We start from the raw sequence: 19,393 nt of genomic DNA, 5'->3' as shown, positions 1-19,393 counted from the left end.
GATATATTTATTCCCATGAAATCGATAGCTAAAAATACTCCCAATTGTCACTTTATGTATACGAGACACTAATTACAGTATTTTTAAAAAACATCTTTCAGTTTAACATCTCATCATTATGCTCATTAGGCTAAGGGAGACACAATCCGCCTTATGCAGAGTCGTTTCGACGTACGATTAGCGTCATACTAAACTACAGACTACTGCAGGAGACTTATGTTAGTCGAACTCTTTAGTATGGCACTAGTCGCGCTCCAAAACGACTCTGCATAAGCCCCAATATGTTTAACCAGTTGTGACAGTTTAAGACATCGAGAAATACGCAAAAGCACTTATGTTAACACAAAACGTACAATAGAGTCCTTAAAACTCGACACTCGATAGCCTGGTAGCCGGATAACTGGACCACACCCTGGAAGGGCGAAAAGATCCTGCGCGTTAGTTAATTTTCATTATAGACAACTTTATGCCTTCATAAATATTTGTTTTCTGAGGTCTGTCTTATCAGGTAAATTACTACACAGTGTGCATTCATTAATTTTTATTTTTATGTATAATGAAGCCTCTATGTCTTCATAAAATACATACTTTTCTTCGTTTAACGGTATTTGGGCAGTTTATTCTCTGTTGTATTCTCAAACAACCAATATATAGAAGTACAGTACTGTATTTTCTGAGGAAACACTCGTACTTATTCTTTTTTAACCCCATTCCCGATAACCCAGCATTTTTACAAACTCGCTCATCCTTCGGTTCACATTAGGCCGAGTTTTCGTAACTCTACTGTATTAGAAACAGAAAAAATGAAATGAAATGAAATCTTTTAAGTTTTACGTCCCAAGGTTACGCCGGTTAGGCCAAAGGAGACGGTGATAATGAGAAATGAATGAAATGGTGGAGTGAAGAAAGTGGGAAGTGGAATGAAGAACCCCGAGAAAACCCACGAACACGGTGTTTGTCCACCACAAAGTCCACACGGCGCGAGCTGGGATCGAACCAGGGACTAAGCCACCGCCCCCCGTATTAGAAACAGAGTACAGTTATAGAGTGATAGGCACAATCGTATGATAATAAGCACAAATAATTTTGTAAATAAAAAACATTTAATAAAAGAGAGAGAAGGCATAAACGAGAACTGTACACTAACTCTAATACAAACAATATATATATATATATATATATTGGCGGATCCAGGATATGATCAAGGGAGGGGTTAAACCATAGTTTGCAGCTTTATCCAGTGTAAAGCAAGATTGAAGCCCATTTTATCCAGTGTATACATGGGCGTCAAGCGGGGGCTATAGCCCCTCCCTTGGATCCGCTCCCATATAGATAGATAGATAGATAAAAAGATAGAAAGATAGTTAGATATACATATAGTTATATATATAGATATATGCTCTGTCATTTATTTCTCTATGTGTAAACCACGTAAACTATAAATATTCACTAATACTTATAGATTCATACGTAAATGTTATCCTCTAATTCGGAGGTAATATTGTACGTTGCCAACAAGCTAACTAACTGAAAGGTAATAAGTTCATTATATATAGTTTAAATATAAAGAATGGAATAACTATATTGTTTAGAAACTTATGTACAAAATTTTATACAGGAGTTGCAGTAGTTTGTCGTAATTGCAAAATTCTAAAGCGCCTAATGATTATAATGACCTATCCAGTTTGTCATAAGAACCAGACTGTGTCACGTGATCAGATCAAAAGTCACGTTACGTGCTAAACTTAATCTAGAGATTCCAAATCCAGATGTGAGATATTTCAAGCACCCTGGGTAATTCGCAGAAGATGCATATAATTATATCATTATTATTGATTTTACTCAAACAACTTGACTTTTGATAATGTTCTATGCATATTTACCCTACGTGCTTTTTAAGTTCTTCATTATGTCTTTACAATAAGCTTTCAATTAGACATCTCCTTATTATAGTTTTTGAGATATGTGGATGACTTAACTGCTTTTGCTGATTTTCCATTAACGTTAATGTTTAAGTTTGGTGAATGTTACTATGTTTCATACATTTTAGAACAATTTGCTTTTGGAATATAGACTCTACATAGTCTCTTCTACATTCGAGCTGAATTTCGGGCATGTCTCTCTTTTGGTTTTTGAGACAAGTAGAAGGATTACTTGTTTTTCATTGATCTTCCATTGACATTAATATTAATGTTTCATGTTTTTTGATTATGTTCCGTCCATTTTAGGATGATTTGCTTCTCGAATATAGAATCTACATAGCCTCTTCTATATTTTAGCTGAATTTCAGCCATCTTCTCTTTTGGTCTTTGAAATAAGTAGAGGAATTATTTGTTTTTCATTGATTTTCCATTGACTTTAATGTTAATGTTTCGTGCATTTTTTTTCGATTATGTTCCATCCACTTTCGGACAACTTGTGTTTGGAATACAGAATCTACATGATCTCTTGTATATTTAAGCTGAATTGCAGCCATCTCCCTCTTTTGGTTTTTGAGATAAGTGGACGAATTTTTGTTTTTCATTGATTTTCCATTTACATTAATATTAATGTTTCGTACTTTTTTGACTATGTTCCACCATTTTAGTACAATTTGCTTTTGTAATATATAATCTATATAGTCTCTTTTACGTTAGAGCTGAATTTCAGTCATCTCCCTCAAAGTCTGTTCAGATTATTGCAACTGGATAGGCCCTTACCTACAACAAAATTGGGCCATTGTATTGGAAACATATTTATTTTACTTACCCTTCCACATACTCTGAATTATCAAATCCAATGCTGAAATCTAAGCTACCAGTGATAGGATTCCTTTGATCGATGAAGTTTTCACGATGACGGAGTAGATAACTTTGAAGATTTCCAAAGCGACAATATTCGACGATCACTAGTAGTTCACCTGCAAATATAAATATAAAAGATACTATCGCTTTTACTTATTTATTTTTTAACCCCTATTTAGAAAAAAGGAGTTTCTCAATTCAACCTGTTTATATATGTGTGTGCGTCCTGGGTATATTAACGTATTACTTCGATATAGGTGACTGCTATTTTGATGTTTCTTTTTTTTGTTTGAAAGAGTATATCTTCCCGATAGTCCCGCATAATTTTTTTAAAGGATCTGATGGCAATCTTTGCAGCTAGACTATGAGACATCTCAAGGGATGCTGGGTTAACTACCGCAAAATAACATACTCATAGGCAAATAAACATTCTTTAATGTGATTATAGCTAGTTGCTAGTTAGCTAGTTACATAGCAGCATAGGATTTGTACTACAAAGTTCTGGAACACTTTTATAGTACATTCTAAGGTACTAGAATGACACTTCTTAGCTTTTACTACACCAAGTTTAATTCATTAATTAACTTCGGCATAATACACTAGGGAGCTGCTGAAAATAGTTTAAGCACTTTCCGATTGAAAAAGTAAGGGATTAGAATAATGTTTGGATTACCCACAAAATCGACATGTAAAATAGTTTTCAAAGAAGCAAAAATTTTAACACTTCCCAGCTTATGCATTTTATAAATATATTCTTTTCATGTAAAATACACACATCTTATTATTATTTTTAACAACAATGTTCATAGCAATAATACAAACAAGATAGTGACATATTTGTGATGCATCAAAAATATGTTAATATTGCTAAAACCGTGTGTATGAATTGTGTTAGGTTGTATAATGAACTTCCCATGTAATTGAAGAATATGACTAATGTTTCCGTTTTTCGTAAGACGTTATTTAACTTACTTGCGGTAAAGTGCTATTATGCTATTAAGGAATATCTAAATGATTCATTAAATGAAGAGTTGATAACAATACTTACTCGTGAGTACATGCCAGGTATGGTACAAACGGTTACCTAATTATAATGTTAATGTTCACGTTTATATACTTGATATATCCTATTTCATGGTTTTGTACTTTAGAAAAATGCACAGGTACAATATCATGTATATGTCTGCTACTTGACACTATATTATTATTATTATTATTATTATTATTATTATTATTATTATTATTATTATTATTATTATTATTATTATTATTATTATTATTTAATTTTGACAACTGTAATGCTTACATGAGAATTACCCGTGTTTTGTAAACTAATGAAACAGGCAAATAAATGAAATGAAATATATTCTCTCTGTGGTTTGTAACACTTTATACAAATTAGTTACATGTGTGAAGTTGGTTAAGATTTTCTTGAAAACGTTTTATAGATATTGTTTCTTGATCAGTTTCAGGTTAACATTTTTGCAATACTTTTCAATACATACTTGCTACGATCGAATTATGTATAAGTTTTATTATTTATGTTAATTTAAATGTTGGTGTTAGAAAAGAATAAAAGAAAACTTAACGGAACGTTTATGATTTCAAGATTTACATCAGAATTAATTCCTTTCAAAGATTTAAACATTTTACTCCCTTTGTGTGTTATCTTCTTCAGAATATTTACTTTTCTCCTTTCATCAAACAGGAAAATTTTTAAACTAACTAACTCTATGACCTATGGAACCCGGAGGTTCAATGCCGCATTAACGAAAGCTCTCCATCTATCCTTAGCCAACTGGATCCAGTTTCTACTTTGTATTCCTATTTCTGAGAGATCAATCTTAATATTGTCCTCCCATCTGAGGTTAGGTCTCCCCAATGGTCGTTTTCCGATTGGACTTCCAGTTAAAACTTTGAAAGCGTTCCTACTTTCTTCCAATTTGGTTACATGACCTGCCCACTTGAACCTCTTAAAATTTATCTTTGATAAATGACACAAATTATGTAGTTCCTCGTTATGAAGTTTTTGCCATTCCCCATTCCCTTCTTCTTGAGTTCGAATATTCGTCTCAGGATCTTGTTTTCAAATACTTTCTACACTATTTAACTTTATAATTAGAATTGTTTTAATAGTTTCATTTATCATTAAAATCTTTGCCAAGAATCTGGTTTCTTGATACGATAAAAAGTCAGTGTTTAATATTACAGAATATTGACAAATATAAGTAAATGTCTATGTAATACAGCAATAATTGTTTAGTTCTTTATGAACTTGGTATCCTTGATTCTAATTTCAAATTTATGCTACTTTCAAAAGGTACTCACTTTACTTCTTCAAATTATTATTAGTTGTTCAAAAAATCATATATAAATACAGGCTGATTCAAAGAAACGGGAAATTTTTAAACTTGTATTGGCAACAGTGGGCGTTTGGTAACACTGAATAACGTACGCCAGCCTGTCGACGATACCCTGCCATTTAATTATCAAGAATTCTTGGAGTGATGCTCAACGTGCTTTCGTGATCAAAGCGTTTTACAAAAACAATGATAATGTGGAGGAGGCACGTAAAGAAATTCCGCCGTCATGTTAATTTAGAACGCCACGATCGTCTTCCATCAGCACGTGCAATTAAAACATGAATATGTAATTTCGAACAAATTGGTTCAGCAATGAAAAAGAACCCTGCAGGCCGCGTGCAGACCGTTCGTACAGCAGACGATATCCAAGTTGTTCGAGATTTCTCTTTGTGGGAAATGAAATCTTTGAGTTTTACGTCCCACGGTTATGCCGGTTAGGCTAAAGGAGACGGTGGTAATGAGTAATAAATGTAATGGTGGAATGAAGAAAGTGGGAGGAAACGGAAGAACCCCGAGGAAACCCACGCACACGGTGTTTGTCCACCACAAAGTTTACTTGGCGGGGGCTGGGATCGAACCCAGGATCCCAAACACCAGAGGTGAACGCTCTACCACTGAGCCACTGCGGCCCCTTCTCTTTGTGGGGTCATCTTAAAAGTGTTCCTTAGTCGACCTGCTACATTGTAGGAACTGAAAGCCAAATTCTGAGAAGGAATTGCCGAAATACCAGTTAAGATGTTGCGTCAAGCCATGAACAATCTAACAAAGAGGCTGCAGGAATGTTTGCGCAGAGGAGCTCAACTGCAAGATGTGATCTTTAAAAAATAAGTTGAACAGTATGTGTTCTAAAATGGCATTATTTTTACTATGAAACGAGATAAATATTTTTTTTAAAATTTCATTAAAAAATTTAATTTTCAAATTTCCCATTTTTTAATCACCCTTTATAATAATAGACGTTGTCTCCTAAATTTTCATGGGAAAATAGGTAAAGTGTTTGGAATTAATTTTTGAACATACTACTTGGTTCGAATTAATTTCTTACAGAAGCAATATGTTATTTTTCAATAAAATGTGTATCTTAATGTGAAGAAGACTCAAAATTTATGCCAAAAATATCTCACGAGTCACTCAAATCAAGAGATGAAACTCAGTACATACTCTCCGTACTGCACCGTTCCCAAGAATAACGGTTACACCACTTGAGATTAATTTTTGATTATTCAACATTTACAGTGAGTGTTTAATGAAGGAAGCATTAATGGGAATTGGAGATTTCAAGATTGTAGGGCAGATCATTAACAAGATCAGATATGCAGATGATACGGTTATTATAGCTAGAACCGAAGAAGGACTTCAGGAGATGATTGACACTGGGAAACTTTATGGAATGAAAATCAATATCGAAAAATTGAAAATCATGAGACCATCCCGTTGAAATACCCCTTAAAGGTGAGAGTAAAACAAAAAGAACTTGAAGAGGTCAATAATTTCAAGTATCTGGGAAGTATTTTGACGAAAGATGTGTATTGCACCAAAGAAATCAGGTCAAGAAATGCCATAGCCAAAGAAGAATTCAACAAGAAAAGATCACTCTTAACTAGCAGGCTCAATATTTGACTAACGAAGAGATTGGTGAAGTGCTATATATGGAGTATTGGATTTTGTGGTTTAGAGACTTGAACATTATGAAAATTAGAGAAGAAATATTTAGAGAACTTCGAAATGTGGTCTTGGAGGAAAATGGAGAAGATAATATGGACAGAAACAGTAATAAACGAAGATGCTCTAAAACGGGTAGGAGAGAAGAGGTCACTTCTAGCCACCATCCTTCGTAGAAACGTCAATTGGATTGGATATACTGTGAAGAAATTGTCTTCTTCATACCATCATAGAAGGAAAGATAGAAGGAAAGCGAGGAATAGGAAGAAGAACACAAGTGATAGATGATTTGAAAAATGGAATATTGGAAGTTAAAAGAGGAAGCTGAAAATCGAGAAACATGGAAGAAACATTTCCAGGCTCAAACTGAAAATTAAGAAGAAAAGAAAAATGTCTCTCAATAGTCCTAGGACCTGCCGAAAAGAGGAATACTTAATAATAATATATAGTACTTATCACTTGGTTCGAGCTGGGTCTTTATCATTTAATTTCCATTTACATACTCATCCTAAGGGAATAGGAAAAGGAGATTAAATGTACTTATCAAATATTTCTCTTACACGTAATTTTTTCTGTAAAAAACGGAAATTTCTGCTAGTGTATAATAATTTGAAAGAGCAAAGTAAGCACCTCTTGAGTTCATTGATACAGTGAAAGGAATTGGCCCACCTAATTCCGGGATCTATTAACTTATTGACATCACTAGCTATCAAGGTAAGCAAGAGTTAGAATCTGCATTTAGTCAAAGCTCCGTCAAGATTGTAATAGATGAAAATGAATCGATAGTCAAAATTTAAAGATTGTAATAGATGAAAATTAATCCTTAATCAAATTTAAAGATTGTAATAGATGAAAATAAATCCTTAATTAAAATTTAAAGATTGTAATAGATGAAAATGAATCCATAATCAAAATTTAAAGATTGTAATAGATGAAAATAAATCCATATTCAAAATTTAAAGATTGTAATAGATGAAAATGAATCCTTAATCAAAATCGAAAGATTGTAATAGATGAAAATGAATCCTTAATTAAAATTTAAAGATTGTAATAGATGAAAATGAATCCATAATCAAAATTTAAAGATTGTAATAGATGAAAATAAATCCATATTCAAAATTTAAAGATTGTAATAGATGAAAATGAATCCAAAATCAAAATTTAAAAATTGTAATAGATGAAAATGAATCTACAATCAACATTGAATTCATGTCCATACTTACGTTGTCGGATATTAGTCGTACAAGCTCCTAAAAGATTCACAACATTTAAATGTTTTCCCAGATGAATAAGTATCTTAAGCTCGGTCATCAATGCCTTCAAGTGAGATATTTCAGCATGTGGTCTGATCATCTTCACAGCAACCGTCGTAAATAGTTCCCCGTCTACAATTCCTTGTGCTTCTGCTTTCACTACTCGACCAAATGCACCACTGCCAAGTTGTCTACCTACAATAACAGGAAATTAGCGTGAGTTTAATCTAGTCAAGCTATATAAAGAGTCGAAGTCCAAAAATAGACCGATCGTATCAACTTTTATGGTATTAGAAATCAACAGATATTGTTCAAAACTCATTTGGTGTATAAAACGTTTCTTTTAATTGGTACAAGATGCATCACTTAATAACTAATTGCTTTATTAAAACTTCATTTTTAACCCTTACACACCATCTTTAACATACCCACAATGTTAAATTCATTCCGATAACTAATTGACAACTTTAACATACGCTATTAAGCTGGAAAATGATTTATGGCACTATTAACCTTCTATTTTTGACATTAGCACATTGTAGATACTTTTCACATCATAATTTCTTACGTACAGAAAACAAAGCATATGTTATTCCCACAGTAAATGTGTGCTGAATGTGTAGAATTTTGGTTAGGAAGTGAATAGGAAAAGTATCTTTGAGTAGCTCAAGAACAGATGGGAAAATAACATAAAGCAAGATCTTAGAGATTTGAGAAAGAGCACTGCTAGGATGCTCATGTTTCTTTGAAATAGAAACGTGACATTGAAATGGCAAAAATGAATGGGTATTATGTAAAATTAATACTCCATTTCCTCACTTGCTGCCATTTTCTTTCTTTTTTTTCGGTTTCACAATTACTTTTTATCATAAATGAATTACGACTTTTAACTAAAGCCAGTCATTTTCAACTTTCTTGTGTTGGCTAATGCTGAGTATCTTCACATACAATGAAAAAACTGAACGTTACACAAACTTGAGAAAATAATTTTGTTCAGTTACTACACAATTTATGCAGTTTCATATATTTGAACTCTTTTCAAATTTCCTCACTAAAGATGCAGTTTTGTCCCTTTGATTGCAAGACTGCGAATATTGCTCCATAAAATAAAAGTTTGAAGATGAAATACTGAAGTTGAACTAACGTACTATGGCACAAAACCACCAATTAGCACACACATCCACGTTAAGCAGAACAAATGCTGGATACAAGACACGCAAGTGAAGCCATATGAAATTTTGAAATTTTTCTGAATAAGTCACAGTACATATTAATAAACATCATCAAACAATGCAACTCTATGGTTGTACCAATTACAGTGGAGTCCCGGTAATCCGAACACGTTTAATCCAAACAGATCACGGAAGAATTTATTATTATTATTATTATTATTATTATTATTATTATTATTATTATTATTATTATTATTATTATTATTATTATTATTATTATTATTATTATTATTATTACAGTGAAACCTCTCAATAACGGACACCAATGGGACATGCATTTTTGTCCGTTACTGAGAGGTGTCCGTTACAGAGAGGTTACAGTAATTTAATTTCTCGCAACGGTAATTGTATGGAGTAATATACAGTAGATATATTATGTATGAGCGTAAATACGTAAAATTCAATATGAGAATACTCTATTTAGTACGTATTTGAATTACTGGAAGGGATGAAGGAGAAATTAATTTATGTTAAATAGTATTATTGCTGGGGGATGTGTTAATATATTCGTATATTGCAAAAGATAATGCATGTATGATCATTTTCTTCCTACATGGGAGGGGAAAGCGGGAGGGAAAGAGTTTTTCATTTATTTCAAATTTTCAGGACCTTCTCAAAAGATGCGTTAGGAACCAACTAACCGGCTAAACTCATTAGCTAGTGTCCTCTGAGATTCCTCAGTACGGTTGCGGAAAAAATATCTGTGTGTGAGTGTGTGTTTGTTTGTGTACTGGCGGAATGGATGAAAAGGCAAGTTATTGGGAGTGCATATGTTTGTTGACTCAGCCCCAATCGCAAAGAATATCATCTTAGAGAAAGTTGCTTTACTAAGAATGTAAGAGAGGAAACATTGTTCGTTGAAAATGTTATTGTAAAACAAACAACGTTTGTTTTGTTATCTATGAAATTGTCGGAAAGATGCAAGGCCCAGAGGAAAAAGGACTAAATTTGTTAGGGAAGAGATCTTTCGTATAGAATTCTTGGCCATACGACTGACCCTGCATGAGTGTTATAGCTTATTGAAGGTTTTCTAGAATTTCCCCCAGAAAGCAATTTATTGAGGGCAGAATAAAAGAATTTGAAGTTCAGCTTGAAGGTGTTCTGTTTGATGGTTCACCGGTCTAGGCTCATGATAGATACACTTGTGGGGAAAATACTTTTGTCTCCTGTAATATATCGCAGAATCGAGAAAAATTCCTGTCCGTTATGAAGAGGTTATTGAAACGTTTGGGGGGAAAAAAGGACTGTCCGCGTCTGTATCTGAGTGTGTCCGTAAAAGGGAGGGTTTTGTTCCATAAGAGAACATATATTTTTGCCGGGACAAAATAATCTGTCCGTATTATAGAGGTGTCCGTTATTGAGAGGTGTCCGTTAAGGGAGGTTTCACTGTATTATTATTATTGTTATTATTATTGGGAAAATATGTTGTTTTAGGAAATTAATAACTAAAAAGAATGAAAATAGATGCATGTTTTCGTAGAAAACAGTAAACTTTCGTTAAATACATGTTTTTTTTCTTTAATACCTGTATTTAGGTCCGAAGCCACCACAAAGTTTGAAATAGAATACAGTACGTACTGTACAATATTGAAACTTATGTCTATAGGTTTAGTATGATTGAAATACAGTAGAATAAATACTGTACTGTAACATAAAACTGAACGTACAATACTGATAGTGTACTAGTATTGTACTAGTATCTATCATAGTACCATAGTACTGTACTGAGACAACAGCTGACAAACTACCGGCCGTTGCAGAGTGAACTATCTAAAGGTAATAATACCCCTAACGGAAAGATCTGTAACTACTGTACTGTGCATAGAAAAATAAAGGCATCAAGTTTTCCAATATTTGTAACATTTTTCCAGTACATTACGTATACTATAGTCAAAAAAAGTGTCTTGGAATACTATACGTTATGTATTACAACACAATAGACCCATTCATCCACTTCAAATCGCGATTTTACTGTTATTACAGCTAATTCGAACAATCACTAATCCGAACAGGGTTCGGTCCCAATTAGTTCAGATTAGCGGTACTCCACTGTACTTCTATATATGGCGCCCAAAGCACATTATGTGAATTCAGAGAACCTATCAATTGATGGTCCTTCGCAGAGAAAACAACATTAGAATAAACAAAATTTACCAGTCACCTCTCTGCCACAGAAAGAAACAAATTCCGATTACTTTCGGTGAGCTCTCTTTTACCTTCCTCGGTCGGTAATTTGAAAATCGAGACTGGTAAACTTTTTTAGTCGAGTGCCATCATCGCTTTTTTAGAAACATACGTTTTTGCTGTTTTCGCGCTAAGTAATCTTTTCTATGTTTTTTATTATTCTTTCCCGCACGAAAAAAAAAAACTCTCTTGAATATAGATAAGGGCTTGGTGTCCCTCTGGTCCCGCGTATTTCGGCAAAAATTGAGAAGATACTGCAAAAACATAACATCAAGGTTTTAGAAGTTCCTCCTAAATCAATACAAAAATACGTAACAAATTTTAAGATTTTTCTTTTTTTTTTTTCTTTTTTTTCTTTTTTACTGATCCTCAGCAAAGTAGAGGCATTTATCGTCTTAAATGTCAATATGACAAAATATATATAAGTCAAACAAAAAGGAATATTGGTACCAGAATAGCTGAGCACATTCGCACTTCGAAATCTTGTACCTTACAACAGTTATCTGGATTGACATCGTATCTTAAAGACAATAACTGTAACATTGCAAATTCATGTTCGATAGAGAAAGAAAAAAACAAAAAACAATAACTGAGTGAAAAATTAAAGAAGTCTATTACATTCATAAAGAGAAACCTACAATCAATTTAGATAAAGGAGACATAAATGTGATTTGGAACAGTCTTTTTACTACTTATTTATACCGTCTGGAAGGTAAAGGGAAAAAAAAAACAGTGAACAACAGTGAATAGTGATAAGTGAATGGCCATCAATATGGGTTCCTTTCTGACAGGAAGACTTCTGCTTCACATATTTAACCATTTTTTACCTATCCACATTTCTCTCCACGTTTAAAATTCTCTTCAAATTGTTTCTAGGTTGAAGATGGAAATAGGGTTTTCCGAAAGTGCTACTTAGAAGAATACTTCGATTTTTTTGCGGTGAGTACTAGCCTTTTGCTTATATTTTTTTTTTAAAATATTATCACCGCTCGCAATACAGTGATATAGGTAAGGGCACCTCACTAATAATAATAATAATAATAATAATAATAATAATAATAATAATAATAGTAATAATAATAATAATAATAATAATAATAATAATAATAATAATAATAATAATCTCATCTTTAAAGCTACTGTTCGAAGAAGGTGAAAAAGCTCACCGAAAATAATCGTTTTTCTTTTCAGCGCAGACGTAGCAGATAGATTCTCTGAAATAAATTCACTTCTCCCATAATAGAATCGAACAGAGAACTTTTATTTCTGAGACCATCAATGTTCTAGATTTCTTTGACTATACAGTAAAAGTCGTTAGATTGAACTTACCAAGTTTGAGCCTTTCCCTGGGGAATTCATATTTTATGTTGTAGGGCAAAAGATCTGCTTGTTCGTCCAATGGAAGATCTGGGCTAATGGTAGAGGTTGCTCCTTCTATAAATGCTCTCACATCATTTTCCGTCAGTGAACGTACTTTTCTCTATATTAATTAGGAAGAAAATTAAACTTTTTAAAAAATTCTTACTTGATTAATTTTTATATTAACCCCTTGCCTACCAGTGACACCCATGCTGATGTCATGAAAATGTATCCCTTACTAAGGGCTGTATTAATCCTGGAGATGCTGAAATTTGTTCCCCTTGCCTACCAGTGACATCCATGCTGATGTCATGAAAATGTATCCCTTACTAAGGGCTGTATTAATCCTGGAGATGCCGAAATTTGTTAGTGGATGCAAGGCAAGACTTAGTTCTACTATTTCTCGTTAGGTGACAGCACCTTACTGACAGAAAATAGAGAAAAAGTGTTATCTCAGTACATGGCAGGTCTAAAAGAGCATCCAATTATGTTTTGACAAGAAACAATTAGCAACTTCAAGATCGGAAAAACGAATACCCTTTGTCTTTGATCTCCGGTCAGTGTTACCAACCTTAAGCAGAATAAATCACTTCAGATCATCAGAATTTCCCTTTTTCAGTCCAAATGTTCCACAATGCGAATAATTGCTTTTATCATTATTATTTGTGAATGCTCTCCTCATGAGTGCATAATAACTATGCCCTATATAACGCTCTAGACAGTCTTTTGACAGTAAATGAAACCGGTATTACAGCACGCATATAGGAAAATGACACCTGGATTACAAGAGGTTATAAAGCTGTTACGAAAGTGAGGAAAGAAAACATCTTAATAAATTAAAATGAATGAATGAACTTTGCTAAGTTATATTTTCAATTTCTGTAACTGATAATTCCAGTCATATTTTACTGTGCATAAAAGGTGAATTAAAAAAATTCAAGAAATTACAGAAGATGATTGCACAAATATGGCTTGCAAATTTTTGTCTTCTATACATAAGATCTACTCCTGCATATAACCATTCATTTATTTATACCTTCTGTAATAGCTCAAAGTTTCTAGCCTTGATAAAGTGAAAAATTAGCCGAAATAAACAGCTACTTAAATTGAAAAGAGAAAGTAACGTAACCTATTATCATACAATTCTTAACGTGTTCTTTGCATGCAGTAAATAATTAAAATTAATGTCGTTTACTGGGTAGTAAGCAAAAAAAAAAAAAAAAAAAAAAAACTATTTAATGCATTTAACCAGTATATACAAAAATTACTTCTTTGTAGAATATACGTATAAAAACATTAGGTAACTCTAATGCATGGTATCAATTTGTAAAAATACGAAATGCCTACTTCAAAAACTGAAATGAAATGAAATCTTTAAGTTTTATCTCCCACGTTTATGCCAGTTAACGGGACGGGATGGTGAGAAATGAATGGAATAGTGGAATGAAGAAAGTGGGAGGAAACGGAAGAACCTCGAGAAAACCCACGCAATGGTGTTTGTCCACCACAAAGCTCACTTGGCGCGAGCTGGGACTCCATGCACTAGAGGTGAACCATTTACCACTGAGCCACCGCGGCCCCCTGTTTATTGAGAGTCAACGAAATATTTATATATGGCTAAATTATTTTATTAGGAACTATGTAATTATTAACTATAGTTAATACTATTACTGTTACTATTAGTAATAAATAGTAATAATAGTAAGAATAAACAATGACTTCTCTTGACAAAATGGAAATAAGATTGCTCTTACCTCTGCTTCTTTCCAATCATAAAGCATGCACTTCAGGCCTCAATTGTAATCTGTACTCACATCTCAATAAAAGTTAAAGGGTTAAATAAAGCAACAAACACGAAAACTTATTAAAAGTTTCGATAAAGACTCACAAAAACAAAAACAAAATAATAATAATAATTATAATGAAACTTTAACTACTAATCTGCCATCATGTCCTTGGAGTCGGATAACTGATTCTTCTTCTTTTTTTCTTTTTTTTTTCAGAAACCTGAAGACCTAATCCACAACTGTTAACCTTTGAGACCATCTGAACAAGATGACCATTGCAAGACCTTATCTACTACAACTGTGGACCGTGGGGTGACTATATTATTACCTAAAATTGTTTCTATGTTATATTTAAGAATTTAAATACTGTCCCATTTATGAGGTATTTCGATCAGTTTATTGTTTTCTTTTTAGTGAATGACGAGGTCTGTACTTTTAAAATGCTTGGAGAGACAGCCACAGCAACTTTGGCGTTCTGTACATGAATTGTTATTTTAGTATATACATGTTTCATGTCAATATAGTTCTTGTTACATTTAAAGAACGTATTACATATGGGTCATTCCATATGAAATCACCAAATTTGAAACTAAAATGTGGCTCATATGTTTTAAATTTCTTCAAATTTTGTATATGTGTTGTGATACTCAAATATAACACACCTGTAAAATGTTACAACTCTACCTCAAAGGGGATTGCTGTAAGAGTCATTCGAAATTTGGGAGTTTTGTGCAAAAAGCACCTTAGTACGCCTTCGACTTAAAGTAGTAAAACCACTAGATCTCTGGAGATGTTGAAGCTATTTGAAAATGGTTTTCACTAAAACAATCTTAGAATTTGTAGAATTGAACGCATTGTAGTAACGAACTTCCAAAGTGGGGTTAATCATATGAATTTCACCATCAAAAAGAAAAAAAGAAGAAAAAATAATATCAAAATTTTGCAATTATTTCCGAAAAAGGCCCACCTAATATCAAAATCAAATTTTCAAAATAAGTAGCTCTGGTGTTCCTCTTTAACATATAAAAAAATTAGGAGGGTGTTTTATATTATGTTCGAGAAAAACAAATTATGACAATGTAAGTTGAGGGCGGATTTAGGCACTTTTTGCACAAAACCCCCAAATTTCGAATGACTTCTAAAGCAGTCCTCTTTGAGGTAGAGTTGTAAAATTTGACAGGTGTGCTATATTTGGATACCACAACATTTGTACAAAATTTGAAGAAAATCTAAAACACATGAACCACCTTGATTTATTGATTTCATATGGAATGGCCCATATCTATTGACGTATAAAATGCACAGAATAAAGTAATTTTTTTCAGATGATATTTTCCTATATTTTTAGGTAAAGACCAATCTGTTTTGCACCAAATTGATTTGACAATACAGGAAAAAATTATTTAAAAAATATTTCATTTTAATTGACTTGATGAGTGCTAAAAGTATAATATTCCCAAAAATATAGGAAAAACTTTTTTGGAAAATACAGGAAAAAATTGTAAAAAAAATATATTTCATTTTAATTGAATTGATGAGAGGGAAAAGTATAATATTCCAAAAATATAGGAGAAATTTCTGCGCTAGCAATTTAATATCCAATTTCATTACGTTTGTGTTATTCTGAGAAATGAAATGTCGTACATACATTACAAATGTTCCCATACAAATAGTTTTTGACCATCCAATGGTAGTCCTGGGAAGCAGTTTTGTTTTTCGTTTTCGAAAAGTAAAGTGTTGTGGAATGTTCTCGGTTTTCCACTCTCTGATTCAATTTTAATGTGAGCTGCTTCAAGACAAAGACAGTCTCTTTTCTTTTGCATGTAGTTAAGTTCAAGCGAACATATTAAATGTAGAATTTTCCTTGGTAGGTGTCTGCATTGTGAAACCATAAGAAAGTATTTCAGTAAAACCAGTATGTATGGAAATTAAATACATATAAAATGATTTTAAAGAAAAAATATTTAGAATAATAAACAAAAACTTCTTGCTGCTACACAGTGTACGCATCTTAAATCTTTTAGACGTCTTCTTCTGTCTTTTGGTAACGACGGTCAAGCTTTCAACTTCTGTTAAAAATCCTCGTGTCGAAATTTAATTTTGATTCTTCATTCGATAAAGCAGAATGAAAAAATGTCTTGAATGCCTGTCTTTTAATGAATGATGAATATATTTCGATACTATATTTCGATTTTATCGATATTATTCTTTGTATCTCTCAGATGTTTTGATAGGTCTCACAATCTTTCATTCTAATGTTCTATGTTCCTTTTCGTCATGTTTATGTAAGTGCCTTGGCATGTACATAAAACTTCATAGACACTTTTTTTGTCTCCTTTTTATTATCTTCGAAGCCTGCATATTATATAATTCACAGCATGTTCCAACCTGATGTAGCTATCTTCTAAGAATCTAATTTAACTGTTGCCACGTAGAATCTAATTAACTGTAGAATCTAATTTACCTCTTAAGAACCCTATACCTAAATTAAGTCTTTCAGTTGTATGTCTCACGGCTATGTCGGCTAGGGTAAAGAAGACAGTAATGATGAGAAATGAATGAAATAGAAGAAAACGAGAGAACCCCGAGAAAAACTACGCACGCGGTTTTGTTTACCACAAAGTTCACTAGGCACGAGCTGGGATCGAACCAGGGACCCCACGCACTGAAGGTGAACGCTTTACTACTGAGCCACGGCGGCCCTTCTCTATGCATTGTATTGTTGTGTGTGTCTATAATATTTGTAAGTTTTATGCTATATTTTAGTCATACCATATTTTTTTAATATTTCCAATAAATGTTTATAAATATTACTACAAATTTTAGAGTTCTTTAGAAACTATATTTGTTATATTAATTACTTAATCAATACATAGATGTTTTAAATTTAAATTTAGCGTTGTACAAATACAAGGTATTAATTTCACCGTTATTAGTTTGCACTCGCACAAAAAGGTGTTCCTACAGTTGGCCAGTAACTATAGTTTCATTGCGTCTAGAAACACAAAGTTTATCTGAACCATAACAACCTAATTAAACTCTTTCAAAGAACCCTACACCGTTATCAGTGATATGCTCTTCACAGGGATCGAACTCCGTGAACGTTACACCTTCTGTTGAATTTCCTAATGTGTTTTGAAGGATTTTGTATGCAAGTTTTCAATTTTTTCCCTTTGTCCTGATGATAAATATAAATATATACTTGAAACACATAAACGGGAAGTAGATGCTTTATGATTGGATGGTAGGAGAGATGAAAGCAATGTTATTTTCTCTTTCATTTTGTTGACTTTCCGGCAAGTCTTTACTTTAGTCATTTCATTCATTTATTTATTTATTTTTATTTTATTTTTTATCTTTTTTTATTCTTCAATTTAGTGACTTGTTCTTTCGGTTCCGCACAATTTTATAAAAATGGATCAAAACTTCCCTAATCTTAAGCAAACACGTTCCTACCCTTACCCTACTTATCCCTATCTTGCTCTACTCTACCCTACTCTACTACACTATAGCCTTTTAAAGCGGTTCTACTTATCTATGCGCAGGTAGAACATAGGAACCGAAAGAACAAATCACTGAATCGAAGAATCGTAAAAATGCATGAAATGGCCAAAGTGAAGATTTCCCGACTTTTCTGCACAAAAATTACAAAAAAAAAAAAAAAAAAATCCTTAGTTTACCTTTTCCGATACAACTCGTCTGCTGAGGTAGATGACAACAACAATTAAGATGAGACATACAATGATTATTGGTGCAACAATTGCAATCGTTCTTCTGGGAAGTCTGGGTTCTGTGAAGATTAATTGGAATTAGTACAAGTAGTTAATTGGCAAATTTCCTTCTTAACTTCATAATTATCAATATTAATAGAGGAAAGAAAAACTTCGAAATTTCATGTGTTTACTCTAAAAGGTCTTTCCTAGTAAGATAGTGAAATCGGCCCTTGATCCAAATTGGGTCGCTATTGACCCAAAAAGGTTATCCTTGACCTAAAACTATCTCAAAAATATTTTTGACCCCTCACCCCCTCCCCTTACCAAATTACCGTATCATACATGCTCAAAATTGAATATTTTTTAAAAATTTTGGTGGGGGTGATCGAAAAATGTTGAAAATTATCGATAAGTATTTTCTTTTTTTTTTTTTTTTTTTTTGCGTGTTAAAAATTTTAAAAAATTGTAGGAAAAAATTTTGGGAGGGACACGTCGCAGATTTTTTGCTTAAAAATTTGTTATACCTTTAGGTACAACATATATTTTTTTCGGGGCCTGAAAGTGATGGCAATATTGTTAAAAATAAATAATTTGGACCCAATTTGGATCAAGAGCCGATTTCACTATCTTATTAGGAAAGACCCTTTGTATTTACCTAAATCAATTATTTTTGTAAGGTAAAGAGAAAAAACGGAAAGAAATTGAACTTGGAAAATCTCCTAACTTCTTATATTTTATAAATTCCATAATATTAAAAGATTTCTGCTTCACATGAGTACTCATTTTCTATTCAGCAATCTTCTGTAGGCAATATTTTAGTGCATTTTCTTCCTACAATGTTTAGATCTGTCTTAAGAACTCAAAGAATAGAATCACCTTTGATACATTTATTTGTATTAGAACTTGTTTACCTGGAATATATAACATCATTCAAAACATCTTTTTGTACTAGAGCTTACCTTCAATAAATAAACTTTTGATATTTCATCCGTGTTTATTTTATTTGACTGACATTTCGGACGTAATGACTGCATTTATCTTCACAATAACTCCAACA

At 32.6% G+C, this 19,393-nt stretch overlaps 1 protein-coding gene across 1 annotated transcript in view; it reads right to left on the bottom strand.

Annotated features, from left to right (window-relative positions):
- The window catches only part of LOC145670107 (vascular endothelial growth factor receptor 1-like), a 211,881-nt gene that overhangs the window by 147,571 nt on the left and 44,917 nt on the right, over positions 1-19,393 (bottom strand). Inside the window, exons 9-12 of the mRNA XM_081738475.1 lie at positions 18,304-18,413; positions 12,807-12,957; positions 8,032-8,256; positions 2,749-2,899 (exon numbers count right to left, since the gene is read on the bottom strand). Of these exons, the coding sequence (XP_081594601.1) occupies positions 2,749-2,899; positions 8,032-8,256; positions 12,807-12,957; positions 18,304-18,413 (637 nt within the window). The remainder of the gene's footprint in view (positions 1-2,748; positions 2,900-8,031; positions 8,257-12,806; positions 12,958-18,303; positions 18,414-19,393) is intronic.

The sequence above is a fragment of the Thermobia domestica genome, chromosome 14, assembly GCF_964235325.1.
Source record: "Thermobia domestica chromosome 14, izTheDome1.hap1.1, whole genome shotgun sequence".
Lineage (NCBI taxonomy): Eukaryota > Metazoa > Arthropoda > Insecta > Zygentoma > Lepismatidae > Thermobia > Thermobia domestica.
This window is presented reverse-complemented; position numbering and strand designations above follow the sequence as displayed.